The 27,727-nt window shown below is 40.6% G+C and overlaps 1 protein-coding gene across 4 annotated transcripts in view; it reads right to left on the bottom strand.

Annotated features, from left to right (window-relative positions):
- LOC105195749 (synaptogenesis protein syg-2) overlaps positions 1 to 27,727 on the bottom strand; it is a 279,821-nt gene that overhangs the window by 52,351 nt on the left and 199,743 nt on the right. For all 4 annotated transcript variants that reach the window (XR_005574637.1, XM_039448564.1, XM_039448565.1 and 1 more), the window contains one exon: positions 1,177 to 1,385. Coding sequence is in view for 3 of the 4 variants with exons in the window: in XM_039448564.1 (XP_039304498.1) it covers positions 1,177 to 1,385 (209 nt within the window). In the remaining variant the exon portion in view is untranslated. The remainder of the gene's footprint in view (positions 1 to 1,176; positions 1,386 to 27,727) is intronic.

The following is a 27,727-nucleotide window of genomic DNA, read 5'->3' as shown; positions in this document are numbered from 1 at the left end:
ACGTGAATTGTAATATAAAGAAGGGGCGTTGTGATATTTTTTTTTTAAGAAACTTTCTTACGTAGTAGAAAAATATGCTTCTTTAACATTACAACAAAATAATTACCTTTTTGAATATGACATCGTGTTACACGTAATGAGAGTCTTACGACGAATCGTTGATTGCTCTGTGAGTAGTAAACAAAATGACAAACGTTTTACGGCACCATCATTGTAATTAAAATAATTCAGTAGAAAAATTAAAGTAAAATTCAACAGAAATTCAATAAAAATTACTCTTTCAGAATCGGACAACAAATACGAGTTGAATTCGCTGGATGAAAAATGTATACATTGTAATGCTCGTTAATTGCACGGAGAGGCATAATAAAACTTAATTCTCGAGTCTGGTATAATAATAATTGATTTAACTTAATGTAAGGAAAGTTAAGAAATACGAATGATATATAGTACGAAAAACGCGAGGCAGCGCAACGGGGATTGCGTGTTCAACTATCCTAACTATGTGAAACTGACTAGCGGAATTTGCTTGTACATTGTTTTCTTGCTAAGTATGAATTTTCACGAGTGTTGGCATAATAGAATTGTATCAAAGTTCTATTGCGACGATCGATAAATTACAACTTCGTTGGTAATAACGAGAGAGGGCATCATTTTAATATTCTTTAATAATCGCAATATGAAGTTATTATTAGCTACACAAATCTATTTTAAAATATTAAACGAAATTAATACGTGAAATGCAATTTATTTGTGCGATCATTCGCGTTAATCGATTCACGTCGAGTTATCTAAAATATTGACACGGTGCTCTGCGCATGACGGTTGAATCAATGACATGCTGGCGTAAAAGTGAACATTGAAGCGCGATAAAAGTTTTGACGATCGTTACAAAATAAATACCTCGATTTTAAAATAATTACAGGTTTTAATCAGAAATCAAATTAATCGGTAAATTGAATTGTTATGATTAATTGCGTAAATTTTGTAAATATATTTATTTTTCTTACACTCATTGTTGCTTATCAATCTTTTCTCATGCTAGTGTCAAACATTCAAAATTTAGAAATAAAGAAAAGTAACATTATTACACCATACCATTTGTGTATATTTTTTAATATAAAAATTTTGTGTATATATTATTAAATGTGATATGCTATTAAATAAGATACGAACCTATCACCGTCAATTGAATTCTGGAGTTTCTAGTCGGATTTGTGGTAAAATCCACTCGGCACCTGAATTCGCCTTCGTCTTGCTCCTGCACGTGGTTAACGCTCAAAGTTGCTGGTTCCGTTGTTGTCCTGAATAATGCTCGATCGCTGAGATAGTCTTTATCCTTCCAATGCAACGGTTTTTCCGAGTGCTTACCGCGCAGGTCATAACTGAAACAGATTTATATATTTTTTTTATTTATTTTATATCCCTTATTTGTGAGAATGTGATAAAGATATAAAGAATGCTACATAGATATAATATTGCAAATTGATATAGATACGTGCGAATGATATATTTATATAATATATTTAAAAAATGTTATGAAAGAATAATAATAAATAAAGTGTGTAATAATATCGGATGCGCTAAATGGATTGCTTTTATAGACAATATGTGGAAAATATCCAAAAAGCCATATATATTTTAATTGAAATTTTTGAATAAGATTTTACACGTTTTATAATAAAATATCAAATTGTATCAGTATCATATCTAAAGGTAAGTCCTTATGATTATTGGAGAGGATTAACAAGTATATTAACAATTCAACAATTAAAAATCTGCGTTCTATATTATTAAAAATACATTTTATTCGAACAGACTATTTCTGTCGTTTGATTTTTTTCGTTTCTATTACAGGATTGAAACAAAATTTTGCTGAGAATCCTGTAATCTAGAGGAAGCGCATAGTGTGTTTGCAGCATGATCTCGTATATAAGCCAAAATCGTTTCACGACTAGCGCGTGCTCAAGCGTGACTGCGCCATATGTCGCTTTATATTATTTTTTTGCTGTTCGGTGCCGGGAGTAGCATGATCACGATGAAAAATAAAATAAAACAAATGCAAAACTTCAGAACTAATATCGCGAGAGGAAGAGAATTTCGTTAACTCTCTACTCTTTAATGCTCCGAACACCTCGCGCATATTTGATGTAGACGACGAAGTTAGATAATAAAGGACGCATATGACAGTAGTAGAGAAAGAGCATAATTTCACTAATTAATTTAATATGATATGAGCTCGCTTTTGTGAGATAAATTTTGTATTTAAAATTATTTTAACTTTATCACTAACACTAAAAAAACTGTAATATATTTAATGGAACAAAGTTTGTCTTGTCTTTCTGTCATATATATAAATTTTATTACATTATTATTCCTAACGCACGAGATAATATTAGTTGCAAATTTATTTTAAATATTTTTCCGTACAATCTTATAATTTTACGACCAAGTTATACATGCATGCAATAAATTAAGATTAATGTATAATATTTCTCTAAACATTGGCAGAATTCATATCTGAACATCTGAAAAATTTTTAGTTTCTTCTTTATCTTTAGAAATAAAGCTACTAGCTGTGGATTTAGCTACTAGCGCTAAACCTACGTTCCAACATTTTGTCGTTGAGGATGCATAAAATGACAGAAGAAAAATTATGAGTCGTACTGTACGCTCGAGGTGTTAATTAAGAATGTATCGGTCAGCCGGTCGTTCTCCACACTCGGACGATCGGTTTTACAAGGAAGCTGCGCTTGCAGCCATCCTGACCGGGGGGGAGGGGGGGAGGGGGATTTCACCGCAGATCGCCCCGCAGTGCGATCCTCCTTCGCATACCTCGCCCCCGAGACATCGTGAGCATCGAATTTGCGGAAATACCACGAGTGCCTCGTCTGGTAGAGATTCGGCCGCGCGTAGAGTTGGAACGGTGGACGGTGGACCACGGGGACGGGCAGCGGAGGATGGTCGCGCGAAGGGTCGAGAGAGCGGCGCGGTTAGGGAGTCGGCGGGGGTAGGTGCCGCCGGGTGTACATTCCTCTGGTGTATTACCGGGCCCGGTATACCCACCAGCTGGCAAAGCTGGCGTATACCCGTTGCGCGATCGCACGCTGTCCCATATGCCGTGGACCGAACAACAACGATTCTCTCCCTCCGCTCACCGCTGCCACCGTGCCATCGCATCGGGGTGCTTCCGCGGACTAGGCGAACGCGGCGTGCATTCCCTCGCTAGTTGCATCCAGCATCGAAACACGTATGCGACGTAACACGTGTATCGCGCGCGTTTATACACGCGCGCACGTTCGGCACGCTTGCGCTCGCCATGCGGCCGAAAGTTAACCGAAACGGGAAAGTTGGCACTACGCAATGGCGCGAGCCGACGATATAGAGAGCGAGAAACCGCTCTCCCGTGCATGATCGCAGCAGGCAACGGGCTCGAGGGTTCCAAACAACCGTCTGCTAGGGATATACCGGCCGAAACGATTACTTATACAGCTCGGTGCGCTGCGCCGCTACCGCGCCGTGCCTGCAAATTGCACCGCACGTAGCACGTCGCTCGAAAGTTACGAAGCGCCGTAAGGGTGTGCGAGCGGACCAAGGGATAGCGTATATTACCTCTTGAATTTGTCAAGAGTGCTTACGTACACACACCGACGGTTTTACCTATATTGGCGTTGAACGAGACTTTTCAATGCTCCTTCGCATCCGTAACACATTCGTGTCTCGAGAACTTGAGTGATAAGATTTTATGAATATCACAATATATTATAATATACATAAAATATACGTATACGTGTATCATATATGGAAATTGTACAAGATGATAAAATTGTATTTAAATAATTCCAAGTGGAGCATATAAAAAATATTTTTCGCACGAAAAAAGTTGACAAGTTAATTTTACTTAGCGAACGATAATTGCTATATGATTAATTGAGTTGAAACATTATTTATTCGTAAATTTGTAACACACACGTACAGCTAAATGCTTGATTACAGATATTGCAACCTATTGCGATGTCGTGTTAACGGCGTTGTATATGATACAGCGAGGTATAACAGATTAGTGGTCGGACGTCCGTATCGGGACGTGGTTATGCCTGTCACAAGCCAGGGCGACCAATTATAGCGCAACATCTCGTGCTCTCCATCAGAATGTACTATGTAACATTTCTAGTTGCGCGTGTGCACCGCGATTGTGCAAGAAAGTTGGCCGAGAGTTGGAGATCAATTTCGCGTATAAGCAAAATACAGAGAATTTGGAATTGGTGGTAAAGGGACAAACCGCGTTTAGACGAGATTGATTTCGCGCCGCTAAATGCTTTCTTCTCTGTATCTCAGCTACGAACAGGTCCTACAATATTCGAGAAGTGAATAGCGATAAGTCGTTCCTTTCGATCGTGCTTGAAAACGAGATCTCTCGTGCATCTTTGCAATTTGAGTCTTCGTCGTGCTTAAAAATGAGATCACATTGCAGTTTTATCGATCATTGGATTGTCGGATATATAGCCGTACACGGTGCTCCCTGTACACTTTGGAATATGAAATCAGTATATTAATAGAGGAGACACGATAGCCGCGGTAGCGTATGATTATGGAATACGGTAAAAAGAAATAAACGCCTATTACGACACCGACGAACGTTTAACGACATGTCACGCACGATCGCTGGATAATAATTTATGTTGGATGCATGCTTGTACCTTACGACCTCTATTTCTTTCTTGAACTTTAAACACGATATTTTTTTAAATATTTAATATTAAATAGAAAGCTACCGTTAAATTTTTTATAATTTTGATTTTTATTGTTTTAACGATTGCCAATATATTACAAATTCTAAAACTGTAATCAAATATCAGCTTATCTGATAAAATATGCCGCAAAAACTTTTTTCCAGATTTTTGAATTCGAAATAACAGCGGCGTTGCTTTTTATTTTATCTTTTTCCCAAGAGTCACGCATGGCTCTTTAGAACTGTAAGTTCCAATTTTCAAGATGTCCGAAGTTTATGGTGCAGACGCGCCATCGGCTTCGCTTGAAGTTTAAGCACCGTCGGAGAGCGTTACAAAAATGCGCGACTATTTAATGCGTATAAATTTCCTATAGCACGCGCAGCAGGAAGTTCCGGCGGCGGAAAGTGGAGTCTGTTTGTGCGCGGCATTTCCGAAACTACTGTGAAAGTTTTGAGCTGACGTAGGAGGTAGAAGAAGAGGGGAAGGGGCAGCAGTTCGCAATGGTACAGCAACGATGTTGAGCCGGGCCGAACTGTAGCTCTGCGGCGCTTCGTCATAAATTCCTACAAATGCTGTAACAGGTCGGCCCGCGCTACGACGACGCCCCGACGCTCGTTCGTCGTTATTACGGCACTGTACGTCGTTATGAATTTTATGATCCCGCGCTATAAGTAATGCCGGAATTTATAATCCGACGCTTTCAAAGATGCCGCGGCCTTTGCGAAATTCGTCCATGCAATCGTTATAGTATAGCTGAACATTTTTTGACTGTGCAACTGCTAATGAAAAGATTGCACATATTTGTGCCTTTAATGAGAAGCTTCGTCTAAGAGAATCACTGAGCTTTCAGTCTCACAAAACGAAACAGAGCGGATATTTTTAATTCAAAGACATATTTTTTTTCAATTTGTGCACTGTGTACAAATTCATCGTAAAAATATTAACGTAAAAATATTAATTAAAATTTACCTTTAATTAAATAAAGAAACATCAAACCCCTGTCTCTATGCTGTTTATAACAGTAATATTCGTAGCATCGATCAAAAATTTCCACTTGCTTATGTGAGATGTAACAATAAATATTGGAAAATTCATCATCTTTGTCCATTTTAGCAAGATGACAAAAAAAAGTATTCGCTTTAAAAAAGACTCAATTAGTTTCGTTAGCACTTTTTCACGGCAAGAAAAATACACGTTGTGCTAATAATGTAATGTGTAGCGAAGCTAAAATGTTCATTGAATAAGGGTTACGTAATCCGCTCATTCGAAATTACATCTCTCCCACGTAAATCGTATTATTAGCCTACAGTACGATACACATATCCTGGTACGCCGCGATCCAGCAAGGGCAGTTCCGTCAAAGCCGCTTGATCCCATCCGGGGGTATTAAACGGAAATCGTCGACAGATGCGTCCGGCCGGTTAGATCGCAGACTCGCGCGCGGATTAATAACCGAAGATCCCCCGAGTTAATTAGCGCTCCGGCTTAATACGAAATGCCACCGCGGCACGTGTCGCGATAACTCGCGGCCTCCGAGGAGCCGTCGGTAATTGCAGCCGGTCGGAAGTCCGTTTTCTCTCTCTCTCTCTCTCTCTCTTTCTCTCGATCTTCGCACAAGTCCGCGGCGTACATACGCACTAATTCCGCACGCACTGCACCGCACGGACATTGGACGTGACGATCGTGCATTCCTAGTGCGTGGCTGGCCGATGCATAAAGGACGTGGCGAACTGGCGGTCCGTTGTGCCGGCACACCGGAAGCGATCCGATAGAATGCACGGACAATGAGGAGGGCTCCTCTGCCGGAGGAAGCTGGCTGGCACCGCGCCGTCGGCTTCGACGCGCCCCATTGATTGGTACGCGCACGTACAGCCAGCTTCCTTTGTGCCCTACTACCTTGCCCCTGCGCAAGGTGCATTCACCTTGGTCATATTACGGTTTAATTGAAGTTGATGCCGGCCGCGTATAAAGGCCCGGACGATATATCGCGCCCGGGGATCTTGGGAAATGTAATTCGCGAGATTAAAGTGGAACGTAGGTCAAAGGGGATGTTAATCATTTTTAGTGCCGAGAGAGAGAGAGGGGGGTGAGAGAGAGAGAGAGAGAGAGAGAGAGAGGGGGGGAGGGTGAGAGAGAATTCTATGTCCCAAATTGTCCCACTCCTCTCGTACACTCGAACCAATCGCGTATTATACGCCGATCGAGCGGAGATTTTGCGCATGCAAGAAAATGCGATTTCCGGAATTATTTTGTATGTATGTACGTGTATGTGTGTGTGTAACGGGTAAAATGTCTCAAGAATCGCGTGTACAAAGTGAAAGACGTTATGTGTAACAACGATATGTAAATTTTTAATATCACGAGCAATAATTAAACTTTAAATACATCAACCGTCGATATTATTTTTTTACAATGTCCCGCTTAATTCTTGCACGTTTTCATTATTTATACAGGATTGTCACGATAACAATTTATCGATATAAAAAGTCTTTGCTCTAAAAATACCACATCGTTCAATATATCGAAAATCCGATTAAATCGAAAAGGTCAATGAATCAATTTAATCGAAATACGATTGTCTTTTCGATTATTTGAATAATTCGATTTTGGAAACTAAACGGTTTTCTGGCTAGTCATCAATCGAGTAATGCCAGCTCCAAAAACAAATTCGCTAGAACACGGATAAATCCGTAACGAAGCGTCCATTTAAATTTTCATTAAGAAAACATGCTGCCCGTGTAAATTCACATTCCTGCTATTAGTTCTCGCGCTATGCCACGTCAGTGGCAGATGATTCTTCAAATAGAGCTGGCAAGTTAAAAAATTGTCAGTTACAACGTTACATAATTAAACAGCTAGCTGTTCGAGCAAACGCACCCTTTAATTTCACGCGAAATGCATAATCTTGAAAAATTGGCAAATTTTTCCGAACGAAATTGCACCCGCCTCGGTCGGCGCGCGGCGGCTTGAAGCTTAGATCTCATTAGTTTTCATTTAAATCCGCTGTACGCTCCGCACGAGATGTGGCACGGTCTCGCGAGCGGAGCGACCGTTCCACAGCCGTTCCCGGAGTCATTATTCTCGGACGTCCCTTCGGCGAGCTCGTAAAAATTGATCCTTATCGCGAGAGCCGCGCGCTCTACCGCTGCGGTACTACCGGATATTCAATTAAAGCAGGCCGTTCAAACGGCCGTGCGCGCCGATATACGGCGCGCTTAGATGGGCAGACAATCACGCGGCGCGGCACTTGGCATCGCAACGCGCTGCATCGCGCTGCATCGCGCTGCATCGCGCTACATCGCGCCGCATGCACGCATGCCGCCGCACACAACTTGCGTCTCTTATCGATTTCGGTGATATCGGCGGCGCGCTTGCCCCGCGCTCGTCGGTCTATGGCAATTTCCGCGCCCTCGTATCCATTTGAATAGCTAGGATAACTTCGGGAGCTAACGTCGACGGAGAGAGAGAGTACATTACTCGAGGGCGCGCGCGTTCTGCCGGCGCGCGCGATCGGTATTCTGGCACTCTCTCGACCGAACTACTTCCGATCGTGAGGGGGTGGCTGGGTGGGTATGGTCGAGGGAGGTCGAGGGTGGGCCTTGGAATTCATCGACTGCCGAGGCGCGTTAAGCGTATCGCTTCCGTTCATCTGGAAACAGCTTCGATATAAATCGAGGCCATTTCTGCCGAAATGAACTCGTTGCGCTCTGAATTCCGTACATATTTCTCGCACGTCTTCTTCGGACTTTCATATTTTTATGAAATTGCTCGATTAGGTACGTGTCCCACCGCCCGCTGCCCTACGCATGTAGAAAGCATTGCGAGTAATCGAGTTTCGCGTCGAAAACCAGTTTTGCAGAAGCGATTCACTGTGAGAGCGAGATAACATTCGATACGATTCCGATCAAATTTTTTTCTATACTTAAAGAATTACATTGTCAAAAAAATATGCAGGGTGAGCGAAAAGTATCAGACCGGTAAAATATTTCGAAAAAAACATTTGAGAAAAAAAATATTTCATACGAAAGTTATATGGTTTGGAGAGACAAATAACGATAAAATTAATTTTTGAAAAAAATCAATAGTTTTTTTTAGTTATGAAAGTTATCGGCATTTTTTTTAATGCAATGATATGATTTTTTTTACATAATCACATAATTTCTTTAATTATTTTATTTATAAAAGAATTAAGGTAGAGTTATTTAAAAATCAATATATAGTTTACGAGATACATACATATAGTATATACATATAACATATATATACTTTATTCTTGCATATTTTTACATAAAATATAAAATATCTCGTAAACTATTTATTAATTTTTCGATAACTACCTTAGTATTATTATATTAATAATAAGAAAAATTATGTATAACAAAATATGCACATCTAATATTTTAGTGATTAAATATTTTTTTGTTTATTCTGTATATATATATTTAATTCGATGCGATGCCAAGTAAATGAAATTTAAACAAATTAATAAATTGTGAATTATATATGCCACTGAATCGTAACACAATACGTAAATGAATAAATTTTCAAGAAAAAATATATTTGATTAATGCAACGTTAAATAAAAATCAATTAAGCTTAAAGAAATCAGTAGATATCAGAATTATGTTATTTTTCACTAAACTGTAAAATAATATTACAAAATTTGATTAAATTCAAGAAAATGCATATATGTTTGATTGAATGCGTCAATCAAGTTTACGCAAATGAATAAATTAAGAGTTATGTCATTTTTTACGTTACGGACAAAGAGAGAAAAAGGGAGACGGGCATATATAGGTATAATAAAGAAAAGCTTTATCGTAAAAAGTTTTGAAAGGTACATAGGCATCAATTAGAAGCACACTAAAATCTATCAGACATGCGAGCGTGCTATAACCATAAACGCGAGACATTACCTTTGTGACACTAATCTGAAACGGGTAGAAACATAACGAGTGCTTTTAGGCATATTGACGTTTAAGTATGCCGCGCACGTGATCCGGTATTAACGACGCTGCAGTGAATTTTAATTGTTTCGATGCTCGGGGAGATTAAACGCGTCGATTTTTCTCGTGATTTTCGCGCAGAAACGAGGGACAGACGTTTGACCGTGCTTAGCTGCGGAAACGGTACTGCTTGGCGAACGTCGAGAAATTTCAATTAAACCAGTATTGGATGCCACGACTGCCTTCGATCAAGAAACTCCTATCGACTCCTATCCATTGAGTGTCTCTGACCAATCGCATTCGCTATGTGAGCGTCTAAGTCGCATTCCAAGAAATACTTCGGATTCGGCATGTTTTTGAGGAGAAAAGATTAAAGTTCGTCGCTCCCTCGGCACGCTCTTTAGCAAGATTTTAACGAACAGCTGAAAGGTCCACAGATTTCTTTCAACATAATTTCCCAGTTACTCTCACGTAACACCTATCGTTGAAACGAAGTGAGATTCAGAGACAGCGCGCGTTTCCGTATAAACTATGTAACACGACGGTCTCTTCAGGACAATTTCGAGCATTCGTGTGTTGTCGGAGTACTGTGTAGTGGCGTCAGGAATTTTGCAGGCGTCGCCGTTAGCAGCACCAACAGCCGCCAACCATTACCATTGCCGTGTCACCGACGGCAGTAGTAACATCCAGCAGCAGCAGCAGCAGCGCCAGTAACAGGAACGCGTCACTTCTATCTTCTCTCCTTCGGGCCAACTGCGAGTCGAGCGAGTGAGTCGAGGGAGCGATTTGCATATTCATTAAATACCCACGAAGCCTACATATAGGTACGACTCGCTTTGCATCCGTTCGTCTCACACCAAGCGCACTTTTGCATCGCCCGCGGATGTGTTCTCACATCGTGGAGGATGGCAAACGCGTAACGTCCGACGAGAGCGTGGGAGTTGAGTAACGGTGGCAGGGCCAAAGGACGTCGTCGATAAGAACCCCAACCGAAGAACCGAGCGCGTCTGTCGTTAACGAGCGAAATTTAAGACGTATTTGCATTCGGACTGCTGCCACTTGGCGCAAGTTGATAACGACTCGATCCGCCGGCGTCGTCGCTACTCCACGGTCTACGTCGCTAGACCATTTTGGGCGCGCCCATAACGGCAAGTAATGTATGTTCGCAGCAGTGTACTTGCGCGGCCAGGATGGTGCGGTAAGAACGGCGTTTCCATCTCCACGCCTTTCGAACGAACGCCTCGTCTCTGTTCGTAATTAATTCGGGAGTTGCTGTACGTATCGCGTTCTCTTCGGCGGCGGTGGAGGCGGCCAAGAGTAAGTTTGAAAGTGAAGCGAAAGAGCGGGGCGTGCCAAATGGAGAACAACGTGGTGTGCCGAAGGTGGTGGCTAAAGGGTGGTGTGGTGGTAGGACGAGATAAAAAGCGAGGGAGGAAGAGAGAGAGAGAGAGAGAGAGGAGTCGACTTTCTAGCCGTAAGACGTCTACCACGATAGCAGTCGTCGAACACTAGCGCCGAATTATGCATTTTCTTGTCGTCCCGTCGAATAAGAGCCAACTGAATATTAATGCCACCGGTGTAATAGTTTGTAAACTAGGTCTCCGGCTGTTAGGGGGATCGTCGTTCGCGTCGTTAGTGCGCATAAATGTGCGCCCGTGGGCGCCGTCGTTCGCGGAATACGACATTGCGGTGAATGACTGATATCATCAAGAGCTCCCAGGAATACCAGAAAGATAAATACTTAGATAAATAGACAGAAGAATTCACCTCGAACATTAGCTTTTCTAAAATTCTTAATAAATTGTGATGACAATTCCAATAAAGATAACCGAGAAGTAAAAGTTACGAGAAAAGAAGATAGAGATTTGCTCTGTCTAACGACATTATTAATGCCGTTCTAGTAATAACAATAATAATATGCCGTCTACTAATAATTAATAATATAATAATAAGAGTGACAACAAAATTGTAGAAATTAGTCTTTTTAATGAAAAATTTGTTCTTTGAAAATTTACCCCATTACACCGTTTACCTGATAAATTTTAAAAACTTTTTTATAAACTTTAAAAGTGGTAAAAACATATCTGATAATAGATAAGCAGATATATAATAACCGCAAATGAATAAAATAGTTAAGACTCCAAGATCGTTTACATCATTCGCATGCAGATTTACGAGGCAGTTAACTCCTGCTTTTCCACTTTTTTAGATATCACGTAATTTCCGTCAAAAATATGCGCGAAGATAAAAACCGTTGGACACTGTTGAAACATCAAACCATCAAATTTAAAATTGCTTGCGAGCCGTAATTGAAAAAGAAGTTGAAAATTATTAAATATAGGGCCTTGGCAGATAATTGACCGTACATAACCGCCGATGTGCAGCTCGAGCGATCGCGACCTTATTACGACGGTTTTGACAAACTGAAGTGACAGGAGACACTTTTCCCGTCGCATAATGCATACGTGCAATCGCGAGAGACTCCGTGTATTACGGTTCATAAGATAATAAGAGCATCCGTTCGATAATGCGGGAACGATCGCGACGGCCATAAGTACTCGCTGATAACGCTCAACCATGTTTTCGATCATGAGCAACTACGGCCTGTCATTTGCAATCCCATTTCCTATGCTTCCGCATTATCTATCTATTATGTCCTCCCGCGCCGCCTCTTCTTCGTCTTTCCGCCAAGTCCCATCGCGCTCTCTCATGTTTCGTTCCTGCCGACAGTCGAACAACCCATACAGCGCGACGTCCATTATTCATACCTATTTCTGCATCGCCACTTTCCATCTTGCAAATGACTCTTCATTTTACGACGACGCATCCACGCCCTGCTTTCTCGATTTCTTTCGTTTCTGATCGCGTTAAGAAAACAAAAATGATTATTGCCCGATAAAAAAAAAAGCTAGAAAAATAATCACTCGGGTCGTACGAAATAAAGCAACGATGCTTTCGCGAAAAAAAAACTTGAAATCAATTTTTGCTCGATGATTATAAAGATATTAAAAGCCTCCAATATATTTTTAAATTATACAGGACAGAAAATATTTACGTTTACGTTTAATGAATCAAGAATGTATTTTATTAACATCGCATATGTGTATCTTAAAATCTCGAATTGAGTAATATACACAAATTACCGAGATGAATTTGCTCGTCCGTGTGTTTTTAGGGCATGCTCTCTATATCGCACGAGAGACGGACTTTACGGTAAAATTGGTGTTTGTAGTTAGTGCCGTTACCATACCAAGCTGCATAATAATAATAGCGCATTTGCGTGGTTCGTATTGTGCTTTCGGACAGGTATTATTACATCTATGTTCTCTACGAGTGGCCGACGTTATTACGTTACCGTGACGTAAAAGAGAGTCCTTGTTTCGTCCGAGTTACGCGTATGACAAACGATTTGTTTTACATGTCGCGTATATTTATTTACATGTAATTAATGCACCGCACGCAGTCGACTCGGATACTTTACATCGACCGTTTGCTCTTTATCCTCCATTATTTAACTTTGGACAAGTCACTACCGTGTCACGCTGAGTTATCTGATGATGGAATATTTCTTCTTTTTGTATCATATGTCATGATAAATATTTTTCTCGCATGCTACACAGCTCTCGTTTAATACAATATATTTATCAAAAAAATGTGTCAGGAATTCTCTTTTTAATTTTACTCCGTCATAACAAATAGTCGTACATAATGCAAAAATATATTCTATATTTCGAAGGAAAATACATTTCATTGGTAATTGATAAAAATTTGATTTTTTCCTTTCTAGAATCAGAATTGACAATGTGATTATTGACATAAAGTTACTTGTATCAACCTACTCATGCAAGTTTTTCTTCTTTGACAAATAAATATCATTATATTTGCTACGCTACAGACAAATATTCTTACTTTCTTTTAAAATCTTTCATAGGTTAGTTTTCTCTTACAAATGTGAAAGATGATATAGTAGAGAAGAGTATGTAGGTGTGCAGAGTCAAACTTTTGCGAGTAGTTTGGGCCGTCAGTCACGTTTTTCTGGTTGAGACTGTTCGCGTCGTCGAAATACCCGCAAGGGCAGGCTGTTTCTCTTCGCGCGCGTCGTAAACGACCGGAAACTTTCGAATTATTGCGTACGTATGCGTGTTTCTTCGGAACTTTTGGGAAACTCGTCGCGGATGCACGTTCGCGTACACCACATGTTCGTTATGCATGTGCCGAGGGACGAGAACAGGGTTTCCTGTCGTCGTGTCTCATCCCACGTCCTCAAGAACGATCGTTAAGCCACCATTCTCTGGCCACATTAACACGTCGACTTCGGTCCTGTCATCAACCCACGGAGTTGATACGTCCCCCGAACCCAACCTTGTCGTGGAGAACACTCGTAATCCTCAACAACGAGCGGTGAAACCGTGATTAACCCTTCATTGCTGTCTGCCGACCCGGTTTGTAGATTCGAATTACCTCGCTATCTCTCTATTTTCGTCTCATCATTTTTTTATGTAAGTAATGTAAGGCATATACCCATTAATCAAGACTGTATGATTCTAAAATTAATAATTTAGAAAGCTTAAGCAGGTAAGATAATGTCCTAATTTAAAGAGGTTTCTCTCTCTTTTTCTCTTTCTCTAATTTACACAATATATAATTCTTTTAAAATTGATAAAAATTTGTGAAAATACTATTTTTCCGAATTTCTTGAAAATTATAGGATTGGAATTCAAACTTCATTAGTTTAGTTGTTTGTGTTTCTCAGAGCACGCGATATTGAATTTCCAATTAATTTAAATGTATTTTAGGAAGATTATTAACTCAATTTAATTTCTACCTCACTTTTTGATTTTGTTTGTGTTTATATTACATTTCTTCTTTCTATTTTCTTCTCTTTCTTACGTGTTAATTAAATATTAATAATTTGGAAATTGGGTTGCGCTGAATTAATCATGTTAACTGACAATGAAGTTGATATTTCGCGGATTGGGAAACAATATGAACAATGCGATGACAATCTCTGATTACTTGTGTCGATGTTATCGGACAGATTAAGCAGAGATTTCTGCTTGCCTTATTGATAAATATTATCCTCTATGTGTTTAAACATTAGATCATTAGTTGGTAAAATATCTCTTTGTTATTCTTTAGGCATTATTTTCCTCCACTCGATGCTATTAAAGCTCCATCATAATAATTATTTTCATTAATTACTGACACATAATTAATTCATTATATAGCGCATGTTGTTAGCACAAGTAACAGGCACTTGTGAAAACACTGAATATCTCTTTCGCGATTGATTGTAATTCTCGATTTGATTGATATAAACATGAAATGGCATTTGATCCGCTGGGGGCTCGGAAAATCGGGGTAGTTTCAATCATGCAATATATTTCCGCTGGAAAATACTCGCTTCAGTTTCGGATCAATCCGTTTCACCGGAATATGACCGGCGTATTCAAAATAATCGGTTTGCGCGACTTTAATTCATACTAATAACGGATCCGCGCTTGTGCAGCTCAAGCCTGGTTATATCATGGACGTTGTTGCGTTCGCGAGGCGTTTACCTCGCGGCGTTTACCTGTTGCCGGAAAATGCGCGCGTTTGGTTAGTCGTCGCGGAAATTAGCCCGAATTATCCCGAAGCAACAGCTGCTGGGAATGAGGCGTAAAGGTGCGATTATTCGTTGCTATGACCAACAGTCGTTGTTGGGCTATAGTTATGACTCTAGGCTAGCGTCTTCTCTAAGTTTGCGATTACTTGGAAACCAAGGAAGCGAGGGGATGCGAGAAGGAACAAGGGGGTAGAGCATGAGGTAGCCCTTTTGATCGCGGTCGGTATACCGAGCCTTTAATTTTGAATGCGAATGGAAGGGGATAACCCGGCAACTTGCTGTCTCTCTCTCTCTCTCTCTCTCTCTCTCTCTCTGTTTCTCTGCCTTTCGCCATCCACTCGACCGCCTCTACCCATTTGCACGCCTAATACGATGGCTGGTAATTAACTCACGAATTACGAGACCGTGACGCTGGAACTTCCGCGGTTCCAAGTCGACTCAAGGACCGCGGGTTTATAACTACGTGGAAAGGAGGGAGGGTGGCAAAGAGGGATGGGGACACTTTAAGTCCACAGGTGCATACGATCGGACGAATGATGGAAAGGAGCTGCTGGTATCGATAAACGATCTGAAAGTGAATGGATGATTACAGGCGCGCCAGAGAAATTAGTTGCTTCATTTGGAGACGTTTAGAGTCTTTGGTCACAAATTGCAATTGTATGACGCAGATGAGACACGTCTCGATAGAGGTTGTGCTCTAACTCTTAACGATGCATTCCTTTGACTGATCTCGAATTCGCGCGAATTTGATTGATTGAGTACGAATTCAAGTACTAAATCGGTTCCGTGTCGAGTTTCCTTTTGTTCGTGAACAAATGACACGTGATTGAGACCACATTTCTCTCAACGATACACGATATCCGACGATGCGCGATAACGGGAACAGCAGGATATTAAACCCCTCTTCCATTTGTTTCGTTACATTGTAACTGTAAGGAATTTCTTCTCACGCGGGACGTCGTTTTTTCTCGAAAAGTTTACAATAGAGCGTTACCTTGGGAAACCATTCTCGAAACACTTAGGAGTCAGTTGAGCTCGAGGGTAATTCAAGTATTCCCTTATGCTCACATCAACTCATATCTGAGTAGGGAGCAACATCATTCACATGATTAAATCTTTATCGCCTTTCTTTACGAGAATAAATGTGAACTTTGTCCTTAGCTGAAGTAGGAGATAGCGAAATGATTGAAATTTGAATTGAAATTGAAAATTCTCGAGCGTTTTTAATGGAATCGTTAAAAAAAAAGAATTATAGTATTAATTATACGGGTTGCAGTAGTAGATTAATATCGATTTTCGATCTTTAGGCAATTTGTACGCGTGGCGTATTTCATCTACAATTACGATTTAAAGAGGACCAACATCGCGGGGGTTATGCCGGTTGTGTGGTGACGATGCAGGTGCAGGCAATGGATGGCGAACAGGGTGGCGCGAGACAGGGGTGGAGAAGCTAGTTGTAACAAACAAGGCGTAGAGACAAGAGCATTGTCCCTCGGCTATATGCAACCAACCCACGGTATAATGTACTCCCTCCCCACCCTCTGGGTGTCGCGCGAAGGCGGCGAGAGAGGGTGTACCTACCACCTTACGCTCGCAACCCGTGGTACAGATCCAGGCGCCGTTACCTTCTATTATACTGTTCCTATACCGGGTAGCGTCGCTGCGAAACAACCGACTAAATGAAGACACATTGCTTTCATTATGAGCTACCTAGTATACGGCTCCACTGCCGCTGCCACCACGGCTGACATCGCAGGCGACCTTCCTGTCCCCTCAGGCCTTACCTACGATTATCTTTAGGAATGAGCTAGCCAGCAGATACACAAACTCCTCTTGTTAGAATAGCATCCCGCAGGGTGCTCCAGACCTGTCGCATAAATCTTCAACGACAGAGCCTTGACTTGACGACGAAAATTCTGATACCAAAGTGTCGAGGCTGCGATAACGCTCGAACGACAGACGGTCAGAGTCGGTCAACTGACCCGTCGAATCGCAAATCGAGTAGGGAAATTTATTAGAATTTAATAACATTGATGCGTGATAAAAGTTGAAATAATAATTAGCACTGAGATAAGTATTAAGCAGTGATTTACGGCACAGTACGTGTAGATGTATACAAAATTTCTATTACGAAACAATTTTATATTGCAAAATTGCTGGAATCGCCCGGATGCTATATACAATATTTCAGACATTCTTTACATTCTCTTCCGATATCTATAGATAGCGAAATAATGCGAGTACTAGTCGAGACAGGGTGTATAGCGGCTAAAAAAAGTACGCCAAGTACACGTCGAAACCTCAACAAAACCACGAGCTGTCAGGAACAACAGACGCCTACGTAGACCTCTCTCTCTCTCTCTTTCTCTCTCTCTCTCTCTCTCTCTCTCTCTCTCTCCCCATTCCTCGCGGGACGCGCGTGCTTCTTGCTTACGTTGATATCAGCAACCACCCACCGTTGGCCCGCGTCCGCGGGCGCAGCAGCGAGATTCCGGTTCGTCAAATATAAACACGCGGGGCGTCCGTTGTCCGCGTAACGTCTCACGTCCCGCGGGAAAGCAATTTATTAAGACGCAAAAACGGATCTTTAAGAACGCCGCTGCAACGCCGTTGCAGAGGGCAACGCGGTAAAGAGAGGAGAGGAGAAGAGAGGGAGACACGGGACGCCGCCCGCTAAAAGACATTTGTCTTATTCAAATGGCAGCGAGTGGAAGAAGTTGAGGAAGAAACGTGGAATACGAGCGGGCGCTCGGAGGAGATTGTAGGTAGAATGTGAAACATCGCGACGCGCCCGCGTCCTCTCGCTGCTCATCTCCGTTCATGCCCCGCTTCGCTCCCTCGCGCGATAACCCCCATAACCCCCCGGTTCACCCGCAGGTACCATCATCTCATCCTCTCCTGCCTCTCTTGCGTCGTCTCGTCCTCCTCTCGGCGGCGTACTCGTCGCTTACAAGCTCACCGCTGGGACCGACTCTGCAGTTTCCACTGTTTTTCACGTAATTAGAAGCCGGATAATTTATTTAACAACGCTCGGCGCGCGGTCGCGGAACTTTTATTGTTTCGTGACTCCCGACGGGGCCAACGGACGGGGGTCGAGGACGCAAGAAAACTAGATTGCGACGTGGATGCCATCGTGCTACTCGGCGCAGTTTTGCGTGTGCAACCCTTTGGCATTCACGGGCAGCACCCCTTCGCAGGCGACGAGGATACTGCTGGTTCACAGTCCGGGAAATGATTATAAGGAATACGCTGAGGTGGATTACGCTCCCGTAAATGCAACACGGTTTTTCTTTCCCCTAGAGAGATACTCATCAGCTGCGTGCGATAAATCGATCAGTTTTACAAGTCATTCACTATAATCCGAAATAACGTGATTTCGTGCGCGTTTTTCTCTATTTTTTTAAAAGCAGAAACCATTTGTTCTGTAACCAATTTTTTTTGTAACTGGAGTAGCAAGACATGTGTTGCGGGAACGCTGTTCGTCCCCGTCGAAGATCCACCACCGATGTTTCACTTTTTACGCCTCTGTATAGCATATCCGCGCTGTAAAGCGCGTGTCTATGTGCCGATCCGAACAGCGGGCTTAACGTTGACAACGTCGCGTCGTTACGCTCTTCTCAACCGAGTGTTTCAGCACGCTCGTTAACCGGGCGTGAAAATACACGACGTCGGTCCGCCGGTGACGAGGCAACTCTCGCGCCGGTCCGAGCTCGCGATTTTTATTGTTTTTTTCTTTCTCTTTTTTTTCTCTCCTCTCTTTTCCCGCCGACGAGGGGCCCCGATTTCCCGGCTAGAGCCGCTCCGTACGCAGGAGCCGGCCTTTATAAATATGCATGTCGGCGTACCGCAGGCGGTTACATCAGGGCCTGTTGGCCGGTCGCTTGGTCTGCGTGACATCAGCCGGAAGTGCGAGCTGGGACGCAAAACGCGACAAACGTCGGTAGTATCGTTTATCCGCACGGATTATCCCGGAAGACGTGCACACGGAACGCGAATATCTTTCGTTCGACCCGTTCTCATGGTCCTGAAATCCCGAGCGCATCCCGTGCTAGTCGACGTAGGGGAAAGTAACTAAATGCGTACTCATCATTTAAATTATATATCTCATTTTTATTTTATATTTTTACGCAATATAAGCAATATTTAGTTACAAAAATGTCAAATAAATGAAAAATGAGTACTGTAGATAAAAATTTAACAGATTATATCTTGTTTTGTGCATGCTAAATATTTAAAAAAATTAGGTGCAATATTTTTGATCAATTTATGTAGTTGACAATAATGTAATCATGAAATTTTATAAATTTTTACATTTTCATAAAAGAAAATTTATTGTAGAATATTTTACATTCATTGTACCTATTTGCAATTATTATAAGGATTAAAGAATCGATAGTTTTTTAAGTACAACTTAGTTTCTTAAACCGTACCAGAATTGGGAACGTTACTGTAAAAAATAATCATGCGTTACCATTACTTATGTTAGTAATGATTTATTATCTTTTTAGAATGCTAAAATAAAATATTACACTTTAAAGATTTTTTAAAAATCAATATTCAAATTAAAAATTTCACACTGTGTAGCAAGCTTTCCTTTCAATATTAAATTTATCTAGCAATTCTTCTACACAGAAAAAAATTTAGTCAAATCAACAATCTTTGTTTCATATGTAAGCAAGAATGTAAAATCTTCTTGGAAGAATTTATAGCCTTAAACAGACATAATTTGCTTACATGAAGAGAAAAATTTTCTTTATGTAAGCAAATTACGTCTGTTTAAGACTATAAATTCTTCCAAGAAGATTTTATATTCTTGCTTATATATAATATGAAACAAAGATTGTTGATTTGATATTAATTTTTTTTGTGTAATTTTTCATATTAATATCTCTATTTCTTAGTGTACTTATTTTTTACTCTTCATAATAATTTAGATTGCAATTCATAAACTCAAAAATTTTATTGATAATTTTTATTAAACGTTTTTAAATCGTTATTAGAACGCATAAGAATGCATTTTAATGCCAATATTGAAAATCCGTAGTTACATGTATGTTACATGTATGTATATAGTAGACTTTTAGTTTTGACAACAGTGACAATAATTATTGGAATACAATTTCAAATATAAAAGATATAAAATATTTTTCAATATTTACAATATACAATATAAAAATAAATGAAATTTGTAAATGCATTTATCGATGTAACCATTGATCTAGCACACCGTTTGTATTTGCGCACCGAAGAGATGTACAAACCCTTTGAATAGACACAATAGGGAATTAAAGTAACGATAAAAATAATTCGTTAACGTTACTGTAAAAATGACATTACTGTTACCGTTGCTGACAGAAAAACTAGCGGTCATCAATAAAAAAAAGTAACAGCGTTACGAGTAGGGTAACGTGTTACTTCTCTGAATTGAATCAATTTAATACAAATTTTATTACAACAAATGTTATTAATGTGAGACCGATAAGTGATAATAATCAAACTATAATTGATATGAATAAAAAATATGCACAAATATTTATTCAAATTATTTTTTTATTTTGACAAATTAATAAGAATCAATGATTTTTTAAATTTAATTTTATTTCAATTCATAAATTATTTTCAAAGGCGATATGATCGCCTTTAGATCATTTAGGGGACTTAAAAACTTACATAAATTAATTTACTATTGTAGTAAAAATGTCAAACATTGTAGTAATATGTACTTGAAATATCAAGCTACAATTTCTAATGTTTGAGAATAGGAATCAGTATCAAATGACTTAAGTGGTACGCATTCGACAACTCTCCCGTACGTGTGACGCAATTCTTGATCCTACGACTCCATTCCTCAGATGCCTTTTTTCCCTGTGTGAAGCTCCCTCCTTTCTCCCTCCCAATTTGCCCCAGTTTCGGTGATTACGCGACGTTTCCACGTGCACGAGCGTAAGCGTAACGATTATGCCGTTGCCCCAACGTCATAACTCCATTATGCCAAATGACCGCCGCGTTTTATCTTGCGAGCGGCGATTATATATTTCGCCGCTGTGTACATCCGACGGTGCAAGGGTACGTTACAGAGTAACCATAACCGCGACTTTTGCGAAAACTGTAATTGCGCTCGGTCGGTGGTGCGCGATAGCGCGACCTCCGCCGTCCTCCCGTAATTATCCGGAAAGCAAACAAGGCGAGCGGCAGATACGCTGCGCTCTCTCTACTAACTTTCTAACTTCAGTCGTTCTTGCGCACACTTTTTGCATCGGCTTTGCTTTGATCACTTACATACGTTCCCTCCAATTTGTGGTACTTTTTCCATGAAGCGTATTCTCTCTCTCTCTCTTTCCCTCTCACCCCCTTCCCCTCTCTTTCCCTATACCCGATGCGCGTGATGCACGTCGCGTCATCGTCGCAAAGCTGGAACAGATAATCGCGTTACGCTACGTCCGGCGGTATCAATGTAATGCGAAGCGTCGTAAAATTACCGCCCGCCACCTTCGTGAATCGACGATATTTCGCGAGAAATTCTCCCGACGGAGATTTTTTAGCCATTACGCGCGAAACATTTTATCAAAGGCTTTCAATGGTAAATTCAGTCAAAATCCGTCGAACCGAAGCGACGGGGCTTCCGTTCGTGTATAGACGACTAGACGGACAGACTGGCAGTTCGTAGACGGACAGGCATGGCCGAGCTAATAGCAGTTACGAGAGCAACCCAGCCCAGTGCAGTGCAGCACGACTGAAAAAACGTGATGAGACTACCAAATGACGTTAGAGGAGAAGTTAGACCCGGAGTTACATTTGGAAATATCGACAGGGCAGTTTCGCTGAGAGTTTCGGGAGTTTGAGAGTTCAATTAAACGATTTTATCAGCGAAGGCACAACAGATGTATCAGTGAAGGGGGAGGGGGTAAAAAGAAATGCGTATCGCCCCTCCGCAGTACCACCGTTTTGTTTTTTTTTTTTTTTACTTTTCTTTACAGATCCATTATTATTTTCACTTCATTACTTTATACCGATATCTTTGACTGTACCTTGTAAAAACTTTACGTTTCGTTCTTAATGCTATACAAATAAACGTGCTCTCTTTTTGCACGTTTAATTAACACGGCTAACGTAAACGTAGAAATTAAGAGTTCTTTAAGTCTTTTTGATTTCAGTTTCGTAGAGCGCCTTTTATTTCATCCGCGTGCAGTCAAAGAACGCCAAGATTAATTTAAAATGTGGATGTATTACAAATTCATTTAGAATTAATTTAACAACTTTTTCTCGCATTTCTTGCGATATTTAAGTTCAATGGTTTAAGGCTCGATTCTGCAATTACGTTTAACTGCGTCTCGGTTCTACATCAGGAAGCAAACATTGCTCGGTGTGGTCGATCAATACGCTTAAAGACTTAAGACTTACATTTTGCATTGTCTGGTGGACTTAACTTTACCCAAAGTCGGCGTCTGACTCAACCCGTTATAGCATCACTGTGTTTGCCTGACTGCAAATTTGGTTCTACTACTGCCAAGACCTTTACTAAAACATACACACATGGGCAACCAAAATGCACATGTGTATTAGACAAACATACATTTACAAACGTGCATAGGTAGAAAGAAAAATCGCGCGGAAATAACAATGTAGCACAACGTCATGTTCTTTTTAGAACTTTTTAAATTAGTATTTTGTAATAACATCGCATGTTAAAAAAGTAGTAGTGTGACTTGTTTGTCCTAGCCCATACATTGAAGTATTGATTGGTACAATAAAGAATAATTCAATTTTCTAATTTCCGTATATTCTTGAAATATCTGACGTCATATGCAGATATCAGATTTTCATACTAAAACAGACGAGCTACTAAATAATTCCAAATGTCTGAACGTAAATTGGAACAATAGAATAGAAATAGATAAAAAATAGAAAGTAGATGGCGACGATCATTGCTCTTATATGGAGTAAATAAAATTGAGATATATGACGATACCGCTGCACATTTTGAGAAACGCGCAGCGACACGTATAGAAATGTCAATATTTTCTTGAGTATCTTGCATGAGTATGATGCATTAACCATAATATAATGAACTTGTAACGTCCGTGTTAGCTTTTCGTTCGTTTCATTATGAATTTCCTCTTTTCCAACGCACACAATAGACATTATATATGCAGCACACTCTGCCAATTGATTTCTACGTTATAAAGTTTCGAAATTTTAATTCGATCGCAAAGTTGCGCGTGGGGACGTGTAAACTGTTAAATAAAATAACAGATATCTCGTTTTGCATGTAACGCTTTACAACACGCTCGAATATAGCAGCCCGCAATTCTTATGCAATATTTATGCACCGCGGAAGAATTATTACGTCTTTCGTTTGCAACGTCAATCTCCCTTTCGTGGCCGCCTCTTTGTTTCTATTTTCGTTACATGCTTCAGGTGTATACGATCGCACGTGTAACGGCTAAGGAACGAGATTGGCGATAATTGCCAGTGAAATAGTAATGCAAATGTGCGATAGATTAGCATGTTGGCGTACACCGGCTGGGCGAGATCTGACGCTTCTTCCCCGTTTGCACGATACGGTATAATGGCTTTCCGATATTTATAACACACGCTCGGAAGAAAGCTATAGCCTTAGAAATCTCAATTTTTAATCACAATGGATTACCAATTTCCCGCGTGTGTAAATGTTACATGTTTTCACAAATGTGAAAAAAAAAAAAATCAAGACTGTCCCTTTTACATCTAAACTTTTTAAAAATTTTTTCTCGAACATTAATGCAGTGTCAGAAATGTCTGCAATAAATTTTTCCATCATCTCAACACACAACTGGAAGAAATGTAAGGTAAACAAATCTGTTGAGATTTTGTTTCGACAAATAGTAATCTCGAAAATTAAATATATATTTTGTTCTCTCTGACGGCGGCACTACTGTGAAATGTAATGTTATACCAACGTCAACCCCGACACTTTTAAAGCAGGCAAGTTGATACTACCTGTGATTACGAGATACATAACGAAGCGCATCTCGCAATAACGCGAAATGCAACGATCGCCACTCGCCCGTATACGAATGTGGCACGCATGTAGGAGATTTGACATTAATGAAAACGCTCGCGTACGCCAATTCAACTTCAAATTGAATTCGTTTATGACATTTCGTGACTTTACAGAGAGAGAGAGAAAGAGAGAGAGCGTGCGCGGCACAACGAAAATACAACAAAGAGCTGGCTGAAATAGCCGTGGTGAAATGAGGTTGCAATATCAGAAATTGGTATACTACATATGTTTGCGCTAAGTGCACCGTGGAAAATAAGATGTTTGTGAGATTTGTAAGATAATTGTTCAACCGACAAATAAACGTTAGCATTCCTTTTTTTTATTCGTATCCTTGTACCTTCAACCTCGCGAGCAAAAGTTGAAAATTCGAGATTATATTTTGTAACGAAAAGATTTTAATCAGATCGAGTAAAGTATTCATATAAAAGATCAAAGTTTCCACAGACTCTATGGCTTTCGCGGCATTTTAATAACATTAAAATAACGTCGAAATATACATCGATTTCGCCAAAGCGGCGTTATAACAAGATGCTTAAAAGTTTGTGGGTTGCAAAATAGAATTGCGCGGTCGCGTAATGCAAATATAACGCGTAATGTGGTCGCCCGATGTAAGCCAACTTTATGGCTTTCGACGAACAGATTTCAAGCCTTTCGACATCATTAAATGGTGGCCGGGCAGAGGGGCCGCAAAATTATCAAACAACATAATTTGAACGGTGGCGCGCGATAGGAACGTTATATCATAATTTATTGCATCTAATATTCATTACGCGATCGCGCGTGAAATATATCTTTAATTGATAACAATTTACATTACGCGTCTGACGCGCAGCAATGCTCAACGCCCTGCGTTCAACTTGTCGAACGATATAAAAGCGGTATCGAGATTTTGAAGATTAATGTTTATGCTCGCGGAACGGTGCACAGTTGTATCGACTTTCCGTTAATATCGTTTTAATTAAACTTATCTGGCAGTCCTTATCGGAGTATCGATTCGCCGGCATGTCTGAAGTAAAGTGACTGGCAAATTACGTATCCATGAATAAAGCCGATAATAGCTAATACAGAGCAATTTTCGAGACTGAAATACATCAACCAAGGCAGGAAGACATTATCCGTTGACACGCTCGTTTGCTATTCTAGTTAACATCTAGTTAAAATGTAGTTAAAATCTCAAGTTTTCCTCTCTCTTATCTCCTTTCCCCATCCTTTCATCAATCGATAGACAAATAAGAAATAGCTAATCGAATTTTTGACAATTTCATATATCGCTTGACGTTAGGTATTCTTTTATCTTTCAAACAGATGGAGATTAGCATAAAACTTACAGCGGTATTTATGTCGTTAAACGCGCGACGAATATAACGATCCGCGTCGTTTTTCCGTAAAGCGCGGGAGTTTCTTCCCTTTGGAAGTGCGATCGATACGACATACGGAGACGTACAATGTCATCGTCCGGATATATATTTATCGACTTGCGTCAATTTTACAATCTAACGTGATTTACGAGGCGGATCCTCGTGACGTTTTCAATGCCGGGCGAAAGCTGTTAGAGAGAAAATCGGTTACGTGACGAATAACGTACACACCGCGACCGTGAAAAATGACCGGCGTTTGACAAAGCGGCTTCCCTTAAATCGCGCCATCGGCGCGATACACCATTATCTCGCAGGGACGTCCTTCCTTCACAGCCTCTCGCTCTCCCTCCTTTCCTCTCCGGGCTCCAAAAGGGAGCATGTGACTCCATTATCTCACGACTGCGCTTTAGCGGAGCAATTCCGCAAGAGACGACATACTCCAGGCAAGTGGCTCGTACGATAGAATTCATCAAGAGCATCAGCACGAGCCGCGGCGACTGTAGACGGATATGAACGGTTTACGATTGTCGCTAGAGTTAATGGCGGAAGTACATCGATGTTTACTTACGCTTTATGCGCATTTGTAATTCCCTCCGGCTGTCCCAGGCGCGTTTTCCATTAGTTGATAGCGACGTTTGCATTACCGTAATGAAAAGAGCGACGAGATCGTGCCGGCACTTCGAAACGCGATTAATTTGATTAAGATCGCTGCGTCTTTCAATGGCCTATAAATTGATAAGCGGAGATGGCCCGAGACACACAACGTGCCCGGCACTCGGTCAGTCGTGCGCACTTGTACCGTGGCTTGACATGGCGTATACCGTGACCCCTTTCAGACTTAGATACAACAAACAGAAAGTGCAAAACTCTGTCGTGCAACAAAGCGACATTGGATCTGGAACGAGCAACCGCAACTATGGACTCTAATTGTTGGTTTGAAAACAGTTACCTGAGCAAGGGCCCGCTCTCTTGACGCTGTAAACAGTAGATTCCAAGATCTAATTTGTATGTATATGCCCTACCGACTAATCTGCGGATGTATACGCGGAACCCAGTATTTACAGCGCCACTCGTGGTTTCCGTCATGACGATTCATAGACTGAGCTAAATTCCACAATTAAAGCTCTTTACTTTATTACCCCTATCAGACAATCTAAATTCAAAATTATTAGTAATAAATTTTATCTCTTCTACTTGAAAAAACAATAAAAAAAAAAAATTTTTTTAAATACTTTCTAACAACTAAACTTTATCTCTGCTATTTTAAAATTTAAATGTGCAGCGCGATATTGCGTTCCAAATTTTAGATTTGTGCACCTTAAAATGTACAAGCGCTTAAAAGAGATGAGATATTTTAATTTTGTGGAGCTTATTTGGGCAATTTAATTAAATTTTTAGACCATGAAAAAATCTTTTCAGGCTTTTGATATATTTGGGACTTGAAATGTGTGGAATCTATACTGTCATATTTCTATTTCAAAAACAAACGGTATAAGAAAGCGGCGTGCAAAGAATGAATCCGAATAGTGGGCGTTCGTCTTGTCGGCAACTTTACATGAGCGACAGACAGCGAATTGCGTGCTGACAGCGGAATAGAAGTATCTATCTGACGAGTGAGTACGCCTGCCGATTTGATTGCGGTTGACGTATCGAGGAAAGCGTAACAAACGGTCCATCGCTTTTTCATTCGGACTTTCAATTCCACGTTGTGAATTGTGACTCGTGATCTGATGATTCTATCTAGCTCCGATGTACCAACGAGCAATCTTTTAGTAGCCTGGCTTTCGCGCGAGTGCTTTTCCTCGTGCGATCGAAGAATAATATTTGCAACATTTTCGTCTAACGAAATGGTCCTCAAACTGCTATTCGAGAAACGTCTTGGAGTGCAGCGCGCGTTTCCGAACATTCACTTTATATTTCCTCCATCACATATTTATGTTTAGATTCCGTTTATATAATATCAAAGACACAGGAGACATTTAGGTTCGAAGCTTTCGTAATCGACTCAGGGAAAGTTTAGGAAGTCCCAGTATAACCGATTC

This window comes from Solenopsis invicta, chromosome 4 (assembly GCF_016802725.1).
Source record: "Solenopsis invicta isolate M01_SB chromosome 4, UNIL_Sinv_3.0, whole genome shotgun sequence".
NCBI classification, from domain to species: domain Eukaryota; kingdom Metazoa; phylum Arthropoda; class Insecta; order Hymenoptera; family Formicidae; genus Solenopsis; species Solenopsis invicta.
This window is presented reverse-complemented; position numbering and strand designations above follow the sequence as displayed.